Genomic DNA, 15,870 nt, shown 5'->3' with positions numbered 1-15,870 from the left:
TATCGATACACGTCTGAAAAAAGCAGGAAAGATACATAATATTATTCATGCGATAAATAAATTTGTAGGCGATCGAACAAAACTTTATTAATAGATTGTACGATTATTTATGCGTCGATAACTTGCATTTATTAGAAACAATCATTTGGAATTTTCTATCATCAAAAAGTAGAATTAATATTAATTAAAATGGCATAAACTGAATAATATTATAAAATAAAAATAATTTCAAGAAGTCATAGAAAGACGATCATGTTAATAAATCAGTTTCTTACACTAAATATTCCCACACCTACGATTCTATCATGATGCTCATTTATTCTAAATAATAACTGCTAACGTTTAACGGTTTAGCCTCTAGCGAGAATCGAGATTGTAAGTTTATTAGATCTAAGACGTACATAATCGCAAATTATTACGGTGTATCGTGTAATTTAATGGAGTGTTATAACCTCGGCATAGCTGAATATCTTCATAAATGGTGAAGGAGGAACGTTAAAAGTCAGGTTCATTGTTCTACGCTATATGATGATTCTACGACGCCATATGATGTTTATTATGCACATTTTGATATTTATTGTTTTGGATTCGCGTAATAGAAGATTATTCTAAGCAGCCATTGCTTGCAAGAAAAAGTCACTGTGTCGACATTGTTGCAACTGTAACTGTTTGCAAAGATAGACACAATATGTGAAATTCCTCGATACCATAATATCTAATTACTATATATTTTGTAATTGACAGAACTACATAATAGACCAGTAGTAAACAAAACTATTAATACGATTATGGTAAATAATATAAAATTGAAAATTGTAACAAAAAAAAAGTATGTAAGAAAGATTATGAAAACGACGGAAAAGTGTGTTTTTATGAAGTTTCTTCTTAATAGTTTACCACTAATACTAATATCTTGGAGAATGACCAGTCGCAATTCTGAGGTACCAAAGCGAATTTACATTTTATCTGTATTGCAGATACGGTTAATACGGTCTTTCGGGCTGGCCACACCTAGCACATCTCTTTCGCCATCGATATTGCATCGAACTGTACACTCGCCATAATCCACGAACCAATCAGTCAAGGCTGTTTGGATCTTGCAAATCATCCACAAATTCAAACTAGCAAACAGATACAATAGGGTTTAACCTCCTACCTAGGATTTAAGCGTTTACCTGGGAATTTGAAAAAGCTATTAGAAATTAGAAACTTTTAGAATGGTGTTTCAAACGAACGCTATTACGTGGGTTAAATATCTGGGGTTCTACTTGATACGACGGACCAGATTCGCAGGCTGAAGAGGCACTACCCGCTAGACCTAAACACTAGATTCAATTAGCTATCTAAATTAAGTAATATTCACTTATTTATAACACTTACTTATAAATTATACTTATCTATAATAAGTACTAACTTATTATAAATAATCAGCCATAATCACTGCGCCACGCCAGAAAAATTACTGAAAATTCTCAACGCGAGAATTGATTGTAATTTTAATAAATAAATAAAAACAAAAGAAAAAAAAATATCTGGGGTTCCACGTTATTAATTGGAAGTGTGATATATACTTCCCTGAGCGATAATGAGATGCACTTTTCTAGCACTAGCTGATCGTATCTAATAAGCTTCGACTCAACATTCACCTATTCGTTTGTCATTGTATGCATCTATTGCACCTACATAACTGTGCATCTAAAATTTTCTATGATGCGCCAATGCACCATGGAGAACTGCTGTTCTCGGGGCTTTATGTACATATTATTCGATCGTCTCGTTAAACGTTATAGAACCATTATTTCGACGCCTCGAAAAATTCTCCATCTTTTACCGTTTGCATTGTCAATTTGAGAAATTTTTATGTGCCTCCGCATTTGATTCGATTCGTGTTCAATGCGTTTCGTTAAGAACCGAGCACGGTTGTTCCATCTTGCACGTCAAATTTCAATCCGCGTAATAATACTTCGTTAATTCATTGTGTTCGACATCAGATAAGATGTCGTCTATTTTAAGTAGTTTGCGTTGAAGAACTCGGCAGGTGACATAGGTAAAACGTGAGAAAGATTATATCACCGATCACATTTTTACTAGGGAGACCTACCAAACGCCTTTCGTGTAATCCTGCAAATGTAGCATGCTGAGTTTCTATAATATCGTCTTCGAAAAATTATCCTAATAAAAATAATCGAATATACCGTTTATTGATCTTATATGTACTATGCAGAGATTTCAGTTAATGTGAAATGTTCGTGTTTTTTAAAAATATTTTTAACGAATCTCTTCTCTCTAAATTTTATGGTTGTTGACGAGTGTTTTAAATATACATTTTTGGCACATGACGGATTTGGATTTTGAGTTAGGTTTTGGAGGTCCGCAACAATAAAAGATTATTTATAAGGAGTCCGTGGTAAACAAAATCGTAAGGAACCGTTGATCTATACGAACCATAAAATTTTCAACTCTCGAATATGCAATCGCTATAACAGTTTATTTCTTTATAAAATTATCTACGGTAATTGGTCCTATTACCATTATCTGATATATGTTATCTGTGCTTATTCCAGAGATTCGGTTGTCGTTATAACATTCGATTCTCTCGTTTTATATCCCATAGCAGTAATTGTTCTATCGCGCATACCTCCCGACCGTAGGCATATTTGAAAGTATTATTTTATACAACGATACCTAATCGATACCTATATTATTATATATATTATCATATGTATTATAAACGATACCGATATCTAATCTTGTGTCTTAATCTTGCTTAAAAACAGATTAACAAATTTTATGAAGTATTACCATTAACCTGCACTAAGAATAAACCATTGTGAAAAAGTTCGGATGAATTTTAAGCGTAACCGTTAACGGTGATTTAGGATATCCAGGGTCCCAAATTTCTTGAACCGAGTGAACCTTGTGGACATATTGTTTTATGAATAAAGCGTAGAAGCATAGTTCGTAGATGTTTCTAGGAAGAATACTGGCAATAAAATTTAATTGTTGTACTTGTACAACTAGATAATTTCCGTGTTACGATCCTAATCAAACAAATTTCTGCCGTTTTCAAGTAACGTTTTCTTACACATGTCCGAGAATATCAACACTAAAATTTGTAACTTAGTGATCATAAAATCTCAATTATATAAATTATAAACTAATCGAACTTTTGTATTTCATATATAATAATTTTCATTTTCGAAGTACGATTTCATAGGGAAGTAGCGCATCTTTGTAGAGCATACCAGTGCAACCCTTTGAGAAACGAATTTCAACGAACTTCCATTCATTCTTAACAATGCTAAATATAACCAATCGTTTCACGGTCGAGTGGATCCTTATATTCTCTACCGGACAACATCCCGGAGAAGCGATGCCTGAAGCGCTTTTTCGAAGTCATCAGGGTCTAACAACCTTATCTTCCTATACCTTGATGGCTCTCTATTCCGTTATACTTTTGGTATTAATCATTTTTCTCCTGCAAATTGAAATTTGGACGTGCTAAAATCTCTCATTCTTGTCTGTAGGAGTAGCTTAATTAGTTCATGTATGACATCGAATTTTAAATTTAACATGGTTGAAACTTCCCTCTACGATGAAAGCATATTTCTATAATGTAGAATAAACCCTTTGTATCTATCATAGAAATATTTTGTAACAAACTAATTCTTTATCCAATAAACAAACAAGATAATTAATGCAACAATTTTAAAAAGTTAATGTTATAAAATTTAAATAAACTTTAAAAGCTTATTAGATAGCCTCGGATCGGCCCGGTCTTACAGAACATGTCAACGATTAACTTTGACTTAAAAACTTCTTTGTATTACCCTTTAATCCTATTTATTCACGTTTAAGTAGACAAATTTTGCGGGAAGGAAGACGTACGACAAATGGTAGGTATTTAGATTAAAACGAAGCCATTATATATTACTTAATATGTAACTTTCAACTGCCAAATATGAAAATGTGTGATTAAAGTAGGTTTGTGAAATTAAATAATCTACTAATCTATCTAAACAATCTACCGTCTAATAATTGTCGATAATATAAAGAACGTTAAAATATATCATCTCCATCCATTCCATTCAACGAACGGGAACATCGCATAAAGGAACGTTATTAAACTCCTTCAGAAACTATTGTGGACTCCCATGAAGCTTTGAGGCAGAACCCCCCGAAACGGAAGACGCTATTGTGCAAGGGCGCGTTACATTTTTCGACCAATAGTTGTAAGAGCGGTGACCGGAAAAGAAGACAGGCCAAAGGTGTGGCATACACGTGTACATACCCGTGTATTAGGATACGAGTAGGTCATTTAATTGGCAGCTCCTCGAGCCGTTTGCGCGTGCCATATGCGGCGCGGCCTCTTTAAGGGCCCCCGCGGCTTCCCCTGGGGACGTTCCCGTCGCGTCGTCATCGTGGATCTAGTTCTCCAGAAAAATTCGCGTTCAATGGCACTGAACCGTGAAAATTTAATGTCCTGTTTCTTCATGGGGGCAAAGAGGGGTATACTGTTACTGCACAATATGACGAAAATAGGATATCCAGGATCTGTGCAGACATTCGTTGAATTTTAAACTCGAGTGACTGGAAAAAAGCTAGCTGCGCGAATTCGTGGCTGACCTATCGATGTTACTCGTTTGTTCTATAAACTCGACAAAGTTGGATCATACGTTAAGTATGGATAGAATGCTTTTAAGTTGATCGATGAGAATTATATATACTATCTTAATGTTTCCTTGTATATTGCAATAGAAAGTATTCGTAGAAACATTTTTTCTAGCTTTGTTCATGAGATATACATTTCTATAATCGCAATCGATATTCTAACACGAACGTTAAACATTTGATCTTTACCATTCGACACTCGGACATTCGATATTCGCAGATTACTCACTCCACATCGCATACCATAAATGTAATCAAATGAAGACAAAATAAATACACCAATCTAATCGCTCGTAGATTACGCTAGATTGAAACTCAAATCGTCTAATTATTTAATTACTACATAGAAGATAAATACAATGTTAACATAATTCAATGTTCCATATACATTTTGAGAAAAACGAACATCAAAGTATTTATAAGTTTATGAAAACAAACTATTTAATACTATACTGACTATGGTTAATCGATGAATAATTTTATATAAAATCTAGTTACACTGATACGTTAAGTACGCGATCGGTCTAAGGGTAGAAACTCGGTAAAAGGTGTTGACTATTCTAAAGATAGAGACTGAGTAGTCTTTTGTAACGATGTTGTGGCGGAAGAAAACTAGGGGTGGGTGTGTCTAAGGCCACGAGATGAGCTGATTCGTTAAGGAAAATTTTAGTTGGAAAAGTGGGGGCGATAGACGTTGCCTCCGATTGGAGCATAAGAACCCTGATGGATTAGAAAGCGTCTTAGCCGCCCATGAGAGAAAATTGCTAACGGAAAATACCGAACGTGAGAAAACTATCTTTCTGTATCTTCTCGTAGTAAACGAAATGTAAATATTTTTTTTTTATTTATTTATTAAAATTACAATCAATTCTCGCGTTGAGAATAAAATGTAAAGATCACTGGAAATAGAAGAAAATGCTTGTTTTTGGCCCGAAGGACCTTAACTATAAAAATGCCAAGATTTATGGTGGGTCCTTAAAACTATCGAGGGTAAGGATGCGTAGACATCTGGATGCCATCTTGCCCTCGGTCTATGGCCTGGTCTATGTGGATTGAAATTTGGTTTAATGTTACAAGGCACTTACCCTTGCCTTCGCAGGAGGGCCATTCCTTTCCGTGACCGCACAGTACGGCGAGCGAATGATATTATATCGAGTCGGATATCAGCTGAGCATATTTGAAATAACAACAATGAAGTGCAGTTTAAATTGTATAATTACGAAATATAGAATATTGTAAAATGCATATTCCTTACAATCTTTTTAATCTTATTTCAATATCGCATGCATGACATTTTGTAGGAAAAGAGTATAATTATTTAGAAAGTTACCGCCCTGTTGGATTTCGATCCGGCGGTAACATGCAAAGGAAAATATTTAAAAAGTTATTCCAATCGAAGATGGCGGCAGTTTTCTAAAGAAAATTAGACAGTTTTCTCTAGAAAGAAACGAAGAGAGAATGTTCAGTCGATTTACTAACATTATTTTAAGAAATGTGGATCTCGAAAGCTTCACAAATTGTTCCTCCGTCTCTAGACTTACTGACCTCAGCAAGATAACGATACTTATCGTGGCACCAAGCGTACACCGCGTGAAACGATTTTTTGACAGAAAGAAAGGATCTCTCGTTCCCGGAGCAGCATGGACGGTACTCCGTAGTAAATTTGATTGTTCAGAGGGAAGGCGTTCGATTCATTTTGTGTAACATCGCAAGGAACAAATAAAATATCTTATTGTCTGAAGAATTTGCACGGCGAATGCTTGCTGATGAAACCTTCTCTCGAGCAGAAACCAGTTGTCTTCTGTAACAATACAATTGTGACATTAGAATCTACTCGCGAAAATATCCTGCAACCGATACTTATCACTTCACAAATAAATACCGTAAGCCCGCTTTCGATTATACTTTCTATTGTATTTTTAGATAGCATTGTTTAGACGTGAAACAGTTTATGAATAAAATACTTGAGTTTAGGTTTTTCATTATTTTATTGTTATTTCGTTAAAAGATTTATGATCGCGTTATCGCCAACGTACAATTACGAAATATAGATTACATTTCTTACAAACTTGAGTACTAAATCTTACATAACTCTATAATAAATAATTAGATGTGCGTGTAACGTACATGTGATTTATACAGAAACGACGATTAAGTAAAAGTGATGCCACAAGTTTTCATGACACACGCGAAGAAGAGAAAATTATTTCCAATAACTTTCTATGGATTCATACACGATCGCTTGTGTAATTCCAAAGAAAATACATATGCGATCTGATGTTAGGAATAATACATAATATCATGTTAAAGCTTACTTGATATGGTTGTCTCGTTATAAATGTATTATTGAAAATTTCTATCGTCTGCAACAAAGCAAACATTTCCTATGATAAGGATAAAAAATTAGAATAGCGTAAAGCTGACGCAGCTTCAGATACTTAACACTGCAATGATAATGTATACATATATATGTAAATAAAAAAACCTTACCGTATCGTCAAAATTATGGCTATAATTATGATGTTTTACTAGCATTATACTTCATCCTTACAAGTAAGGAGATTATAATAATAATAGTCCAAGGAGACACACTTACGTTTCATTTTTGCAGTTTATATTTTAAATACATAATTACGGAAATAATTATTTTCGTATGACAAAGAAAGTGCTTAGGACTTAAGAAAGAGGAACATGTATCTGTACACGATAAAAAAAATCTCTTGAATACAATGGGCTTCTTGGAAAATCAATAAAATATTGCGGTCGCGAATCTTCTCTAAGAGACGACGTTGGAACACTTATCTTAATACTAGCTTCTGCCTAGAAAAGAATACGTCTACAGCTAGAATGGATGTGCGAGTAGGAGAAATAAGCTGCCATTCCCACGGCTGAACGCTGCGACCACTTTCGCTATTATCCAACATTATCCATCGTATTACGAAACATGTAATAGGTACGTGTTTGTAAGATATTTTCAATCGGATGGTTCATTCGATTTACAATCTTCTTAAGTCATTAAACTACATATACACGTTCCTTCACCGTTTACAAATTTCATTAACCGCCAATCGATCGAGGTAAGGTACATAAATGTGAAGAACACTTTGTTTCGTAAACGTCAAATTATTGAACGATGATAATAAAAAAATTCTCTTTTATTCTTTTCAGTATCTGTAAAATGCGTGTCACGTTTAATTCATCTATTAAGTTACCCAGCAGTCTTTAAATTAGATCGCAAACAAGATCGAAACGTCGATAAAATGCAATTTACTTTGGCAATTCACTTAATCTAAGCTTCTAAGGGGATGAAATAAATGGTATGAAATACATACATACGCGCAACGTTTCCATTCTTCCAAGCCATAAGACATCGGTAATTATCGTTGAAATCGACAGATAATGTTCCGACCTCGCAGTGGTCGTCACAGCAATGAAACGACGATAGTTTATCCCAAAGTTCCTTGACTGTTATAGCGTCGACTGAAATAAAATAGAATCCATTACCGTTAGCAGTTTTATACCAGAGTAAACTTCAGGAACGATATATACGTGCAATATAGGTACCTTTGGCGTAGTCGTACGCGTTTCGTTTCACCTGCGCCCTTAAACGCAAGAAACAATTCCGCCAGTTTTCTTAGCCCTCGTCGTAAACTGTAATAGCAGTATGTTTCAGCACGGTGCACCTGAACAGAACGGAAGACCGCGCCGTGCTCCGATCATCGTGAATCCAGCACCTGTTTCCGACACCTGACGCATCAAGCCTCGCTCCTCCACAGGAGATCACTAGTCCTACAAAGGAGATCATCATCAATTACCGTCCCCGCGGAAACATTGCCACGAAAGCACCTTGCCATTTTACTATTTCATTCCTGGTTAAGGTCTGAATCAATATCGTATCAATGTTAAGCAAAACGCTAGTGGAAACCTGATGTTGACATTTGTATCGGCTCTCGGTTTTTAAACGGGATATGTCTCAGCTAAAAACCTACACAGACACGTGACCAAGATGTCCATTGTAAATAGATTTCCCCAAGTAAAGGTTCTGCTCGATCAACAGATGTCCCATTCTAATTTTGAAAAGGGCGTTGAGGAGGTTCGAAAAACAGATAAAATACGATGGTTTTATCGAGTCTTTGTTGCACGAATAGTATTTGAAATTACAATTATCTAGATTGATCATAAGTTCGTGCAACAATGACTTTTGAGCTCCTTAATTTTTCACTCAATAGATCTGCCTGTTTTACATTATATATACAAATATCAAAGAAGATATAATTTGAGAAGTTAAATTTGTTATTAGGAAAGTTAACCGTACAAACGTTAAAATATTTAAAAAGTATAATCATCCAAGTCGGCGGTTTCCAACCTTTATGCTACTACGCCTCCTCGAAAAAGAAACTTATTTAAATAGATATAATAATATAGACACGTTTTAAATAATAAAATCTTTATTACAAAAAAAACTGAAAACTACAATTAACACAAAAATAACAAAATTTTCCTATATACGTGCGTACGATATGAAGTTTTATTTATTTGTAGATATTATGGTATGAAAATTTATATGTTATTAAAAAATTTTGATGCTTCCCTTAGGAGGCGCACCTCTCAGGTTGAAAACCGCTGGCCTAGGTACATATGTAGGACTTACAATTAAAGTATTCGACACATCCTTTATGGTATGCAATCATTTACATTCATGTTAAACAGGTTGCATCTATGGGCGCAGAATGTCGTGAAGCGATGACGATAAGTGATGTGTGTGTGGATAGCACTTTTTAAACTCCTAACATCAACTGTTTTCTAAACACAATTTTATAGAAATATTAATAAATTCTTATAAAGAATTAAGATTCTTTTCTATAGTGTAATTTAACATATAATTTTATTATGTATAGCACATATCCGAGGATATTCTCCTTTCATAGGTTCAATTAAATCAGACAGTTTTAACAAAGAAATTCTTTATTTATTGTGATGTCTAAATTAAAGTACAGAAACCATAAATTAATGTAATCATATTTTATTTATATTCATTATATATTTATAAGTATTATATTTTGGTTTCTATGTTTCTATTTTTATAGCTGTTATAGCTCCGTAATAACATACTATTGAAGTTTTTATGCTTATTATCCGAGGGTACCTGAAAATGAAAATATTTATTATAACCACTATACGTGTTGCTCAAAAATTAATTCATAAACTTTCTAGTTTTAATATTATACAATATCTAAAAAGTTAATTTTTTGTTAACAATGCGATTTTCCTGTCCATTTCGTATCTATCGTTTTTTCACAGTTGTAATATTTAAATGCTACAAAAACATTTTCCATTTTTTTCCGAGCAGTGAAAGTTACAGAAAAACACCATACATTAATTTAAAATTTATTTAGAACGATATTTTTGTAAATTGATAATTTGATATCCTATCAGGAATGATAATATTACACATTGCATTATCTATCGAACTCACCACTTATGCCACCATCGCCATACTATTTGTGTATCGCCATATTATAACAAGACACGTCGCACCTAGTCTGAATCTGTGGATATAAACAACCTGAACAATCAATTGGCCCTATTGGATTTCTTATATACTGTAAAAAAAATAAAAGTAACGTTAAAATGAATTTTTAACACATTTGCTCTGATGGAATATGCGTCATGGCTATAAAATTACGATATTTAAACAAGGCTTACTTGATCGGTGCAAGGCCATTGATTAGTATATTGACATCCAAACGTTAGTAGAAAGACTAATCCTATAGAAGGCTGTGCTGTAATCTGCGGATAAGGTCGAGGAGGATTCCAATACGGAGGACATATGTGTGGAGGGCACGGGGGCTCATAACCACACGGAACTGGTGGTCGACACGTAGCTAATTAAACAAAGTACTCATAGTAATAACATAAGAATTTCATTTTTAAACTTAGACGTTTAACGAAACGATCGTTTACTTACGACAACACGTTCCACTTCCATTGCCAATAACGTTATGGATTTCGATATTTGTGGTGAAGTTAGTATTTCCTGAATGATTGCTGTTTTTACTAGTTTCGTTGCAATTTCCAGAAACGCATTCGTTTTCGTATTCTGTGATTATTTGAAGCTTATGCTTTGTTTTCTTCAAACAGTGACCACATTTCTTTTCACATGAATCTGCCACGCGTTCTGTCTGGCATTTCTTCACGCACGACTCCAAACAATTATGATCTTGATAAAATTCATAATAATATTTATTGATTTGAAATAATTTGGCAAAAATTCTGAATAAGAAGAATAGGAAAGAAAAATATAGACAGGATATCATATTGTTAGTACTTATATGACGAAGGAAAAATACTTCAGTCTATACTGTACACAGCACAAAAGTTGAAAACTTAGATTTGACAAAGCTAACTTCCCCTCGCTCAATCTCTTTTATTTAAATCTCAAATTAGAAAGGTTTGTCTTATTTCACAAAGCACACATTAAAACGTTACTACCTTTCTTTAGAATAAAGATTATTTTTTGCACTTGCATTTTTACATGATTAAAGAACATATTTTCAAGCAAATAAGAATCAAGACTTGACACAAAATTAATATTTGTAACCAATAAGAGTCACTATTTTTTAAGCTCTCCCTTTATTAACAGAGATACCTAATAAAGAAAAAGATGAAACGTAAAAAAGAAATAAACAGATATCGGCATCGCTGTTTTATAATCAACTATCGATACAACTAAATTCCATTTTCATCAACCATCAACCAATTTGATCACTTTTATCGCCCATAGAAAAGTCGTCTGATCTAACCGAAATCCCCATGTACGGGGTGATGTCTCTTTTGCCTCCGCAGGCATTTTATGTAGGTTCTGTAATCCGAGTGCTGACAATCGAGGAGAATCTTTTGTTCTTCCGACGTGGCTGCCTCTGTGACCGCGACCGGTGTACCGAGGGCGGAGTACACAAACACGGTGTAACCAACGAAAACGGCAATAAAGCAGAATGTTCGCGGCTGCATCATGAGGTATTTTAACGAAATAGTCGTCTGCCACGACTCGACCGTCCTTTTATACTCATATTACTTGCTGTTAGGTAAACGACCTGCAACACCGTACCTAACCCCTCCATTAAAGACATAGATTTTTGCGCCGAAAAAAGGACGGCGTCGTACTCTTAGCCCTAAGCTAATATTTTAACGCGTAAATTTTTCACCACGGTTCTACCGTCATGACAAATTTGCACTGCTTATCGTGCATCGCCCCGCTGAAATCACTTCTCTGCTTCACTGGAGACGCGCACGAATCAAACAGAAAGCTTGGTCACTTCAGAAATAGTTTTTTCTTCGTATTCTCATTAATCTTTAATACAAAATTATAAATATATAATATTTTCAGATTTATTACGTTATTTTTTTTTATATTTACACATCTATTTTTTTTTATTATAGTAACTGTATTTCCAAATTTTTTCAACCACGCAAAATAACGAAGGAAATTTCTCATGCAAGATTAAACTTTAAAAACCCTTTACAGAATAGAACTTAGCTGAAAGAAAGTTGGAAATGCTTGGCATCACTTTTTAAACTGAAATTTAACGGACTATAATGTTTTATCCCACCGTTCTTCATTACCGGCTTATGGTTTATAATCGATTCGAAATCAGATGCGATTATTTCTTAGAATGCGAATTAGAAAGTAATGTCATAGGCGCTAATCTGTTCATTCTTGCTAGGCAGGTGCACGATATGTGATTATACTTTACACGCATAATTGCATAAATATGGTGGAAACGGCAAACATTTGATAACAACCTCCTATTTACTCCTGATATGATTTTCGAGCGAGCAACGAAAGGAATTTCTTTGTCACAGATACCTAACGGTTCAAGGTGTGATAATAACACGTTTTGCATAACGTTCGTAGATAGTAAATATTTGTGTGATAACGTGCAGAAATTGTAAGTCAGAGGGTTAACTATGCATATATTACGGAATAAGTGTGGATATAGATACGCTTTCTAGAATGTTATAAACAGTGTTAGTACATGGATCGGGTAATATTTAACTTATTCTTTTTTCTCAAAGTTTGATAAAGGGGGCAGGATCGATAGTTTTAATCGTTTTCAATTTCCGCTGACAATGAGACCTACTACATTATTAAGTATTGTTTTTACCTAAATTCAAATTAATAATTATATGCACACAATAGAAATGTAAACTTATATATATTTTGTTAAAATTGGGAAGATACTTCTGTTTTTCATCACTTTTATAAAAATCGCGTTGTATGTTACATTTCTACCAATGCGCATGGAATTTACAGACCGTAAATCACAGACTGGTATGTGGTACTTCTTTTTTCTTTTTTTTTTTATTATTTAATTTAAACTTTACAATTTGTCCAGCTGGACATTTGGTAAATTTTTCTAACTTAATTGGTAAGTAACATGTGGATGGCTACCCCCCAATGAGATACCATCTTCGAAATTGATTGATATATGTGGTACTCATTCTCAACGCGAGAATTGATTGTAATTTTAATAAATAATAAAAAAAAATACCTAGGTTCGTAGTACATATTGTGGTAGGCCATTGACACATTTGTCAGATCTTGTAACGCTTTTATATATATTTTGTTTTTTTTTTTTTATTTATTTATTTATTAAAATTACAATCAATTCTCGCGTTGAGAATTTTCAATAATTTTTCTGGCGTGACGCAGTGACATGGCTGATTATTTATAACAAGTTAATACTTATTATAGATAAGTATAATTTATAAGTAAGTATTATGAATAAGTAAATATTACTTAATTTAGACTTTTATATATGTTATCGTTTCTTTTATTCATGTAAATTATCGGTACCTATAAAGCATAATAAGGTGAAAAAATTTTCAGTTTACACTGCATTCAGTTAATAGGTTAATTATTTATCAGAACCATTCACGTTTCTATAGACATGATTAAAATGGTTATTAGACTACAAAGGGTGATCTCTAATCTAATGAATGCACCGTGAAGATTTCTCTAGCGAGTGGTATCCACAAATGTCGCAAGAATCGTTTAATGAAAAAAAAGTAGAATGAATTTTGCAATTATTATCATCTAATGCAAAAAATATGTATTAGCGCTTGCAATAATTTAGGTCACGATCCCGTACTGCAGACACTGAAAATAATTTTAATCGTCGATCATACGGTACAAAGATGGCGATGGGAATAATAATGTACGCTTTTCCTAATCGAACGTACGATTTTATCGTAAACGCGGGAATTATTGACATTTTGTCATAAGTCAATGTGCGATTAACAAGAATGAAGAAAGTACAAAAACAAAATATAGAAACAACTAGAAACTAACGAACCGATAGTACATCTGTTCGATTTAATTTCTAACATGAGCACACAATCTCTATGGTACTGCATATTTTGAAAATAAAATTTTCACAATTAGTACTTTTTTAATCTATGTAAAAATGTAGTTACTGATTTCATGGAATATCTACCGAAATATGATATCGGTATAATGTGGAACTAATATATACCTATAACGTATATGGACCGTTTATTGTGACCTGAAAAGTTTAACATTACCAATAATGTTTAACCTCATTTTCTTAGTACCGTTCGATCACCGGAAGCACATCGTTATACGTGCCGATATTCTATATTCAACTTTGAGTAGCCTTACTTTGAACATCGGATTTTTGTTTTTAATGTGTAAGATTTCAGCGCACGTTTCAGGAACATTTCACGAATTTTTTAAAACCCTACAAAACTTAACACGATCAACGACTTCATCCCTACTGCTATGCAATTTTTATATCTATAAACGCTTAATTATAAGAGAACAACTTGGGCAACGTTTAGTTTCGCCCAATAACACTCTTATATATTTGACTACGCGTTTAATGGAAAAATATCGATTATATGATATATTTATCAATTTGAATTTATTCATTAATTCAATTTCACGATAAATTGAATACAAATTGACTGAGACTTTCCTAAAAGTAATGCAGAAGAGTAGAATTCTACGAACACATGAAATTATCATATTTTCTACTGGAACTAAGTTTTTACTGCTTTCGATGTATGCATTGCGTTTTCTCATTTTACTACAATTACTGTGTAGCATAAATTTTATTTCCACGAAAAATTAGAGCGTCATGGCTATATCGAGTAATACCTTTTTCTGTGAATACTATATGCGCAATACTACATGAAGCGCAATATATGCTTTAAAAATTGTTAAGATAAAACTCAACTGATCTACCAAAGAATACATATTTAGTAATAAATGTCTTAGTTTCTTCATTTCGATTCGGATTTCAGTAAAAAGATGAAGGATATATGTATTGATAACTGATGGAACTATGGTTCCAAAACTGATGGTGGAAAGTGGAAGGGGATCGAGCCTCAGTTCCTATGACGTGAGCACAGCAGAAAAGTAACGGGCACCGTGGTAGCGAGCAACACGCTGCGCTTTCAACGCAATGGATTCTTACCGGACCAGCTAAATACTGGGTGTCTTAGAATTACAATTACTTGTCTTATGTACATTACTATGTTAACGAAGAAAATTGCAAAACGAAATTTTTACACTATGTGAAGCCTATGTGAACTATGTGAACTATGTGTGTGTAAAAATGATTTCTGAGAATCTTGAGAAAACTCCATGCAACTTTTTGAAAATATTATTCACGCTATGTATCTAATCGCAATTAATATTATAATCCTTTGCTATTGATAATTATACGTATCAACTCTGTAAATATACATATAAGTACTAAATACGTACATATTGCCTTTATCCCGCCATTTCTCTTAACCTAGGATCTCAATTGCGAACGGTAAAGTCGGACGTTTTATCGAATTTGTTATGGAAAATAAAGAGAATAGTCTATAAATTTCTGTAAAACGTTACATTTATTATTGGTGAAATAAAGGAGGAATGCTTACGTAAAGTAGGTGAAACGCATACTTTTGAAAAGCATGGAGGAAACTGGTGGGACACCGTGTAGAGAAGCGTGCGAAGTGGGGTGGCGCTGTCTCGTGTGAGCGGCGGCGTGCGTGTGCCTCGGGACGCGCAATGGCCGCCGTGACCCGATGTGCGGCGGTTCAGTGTCAATCGTCCTTAATTTTCCCGTTTTAATTCACCGCTCCACGCCCACGAAAATGCGCGCTACCTCGGCGTGCGTACAGTTA

General features: G+C 34.0%; 1 protein-coding gene across 1 annotated transcript; it reads right to left on the bottom strand.

Annotated features, from left to right (window-relative positions):
* Positions 1-9,618: 9,618 nt before the first annotated feature.
* On the bottom strand, positions 9,619-11,456 carry LOC117161314 (uncharacterized). The gene is made up of 4 exons (XM_033342750.2): positions 10,640-11,456; positions 10,378-10,556; positions 10,148-10,274; positions 9,619-9,817 (listed from the first exon to the last, which is right to left on the bottom strand). Exons 1-3 carry the CDS (start codon positions 10,986-10,988, stop codon positions 10,170-10,172), a joined length of 633 nt encoding a protein of 210 aa, XP_033198641.1. The 5' UTR covers positions 10,989-11,456; the 3' UTR covers positions 9,619-9,817; positions 10,148-10,169.
* Between the last annotated feature and the right edge of the window lie 4,414 nt (positions 11,457-15,870).

This window comes from Bombus vancouverensis, chromosome 6 (assembly GCF_051014615.1).
Source record: "Bombus vancouverensis nearcticus chromosome 6, iyBomVanc1_principal, whole genome shotgun sequence".
In the NCBI taxonomy this organism is placed as follows: Eukaryota; Metazoa; Arthropoda; class Insecta; order Hymenoptera; family Apidae; genus Bombus; species Bombus vancouverensis.
The sequence above is the reverse complement of the archived record's forward strand: the minus strand, read 5'-3'. Positions and strand labels throughout refer to the sequence as shown.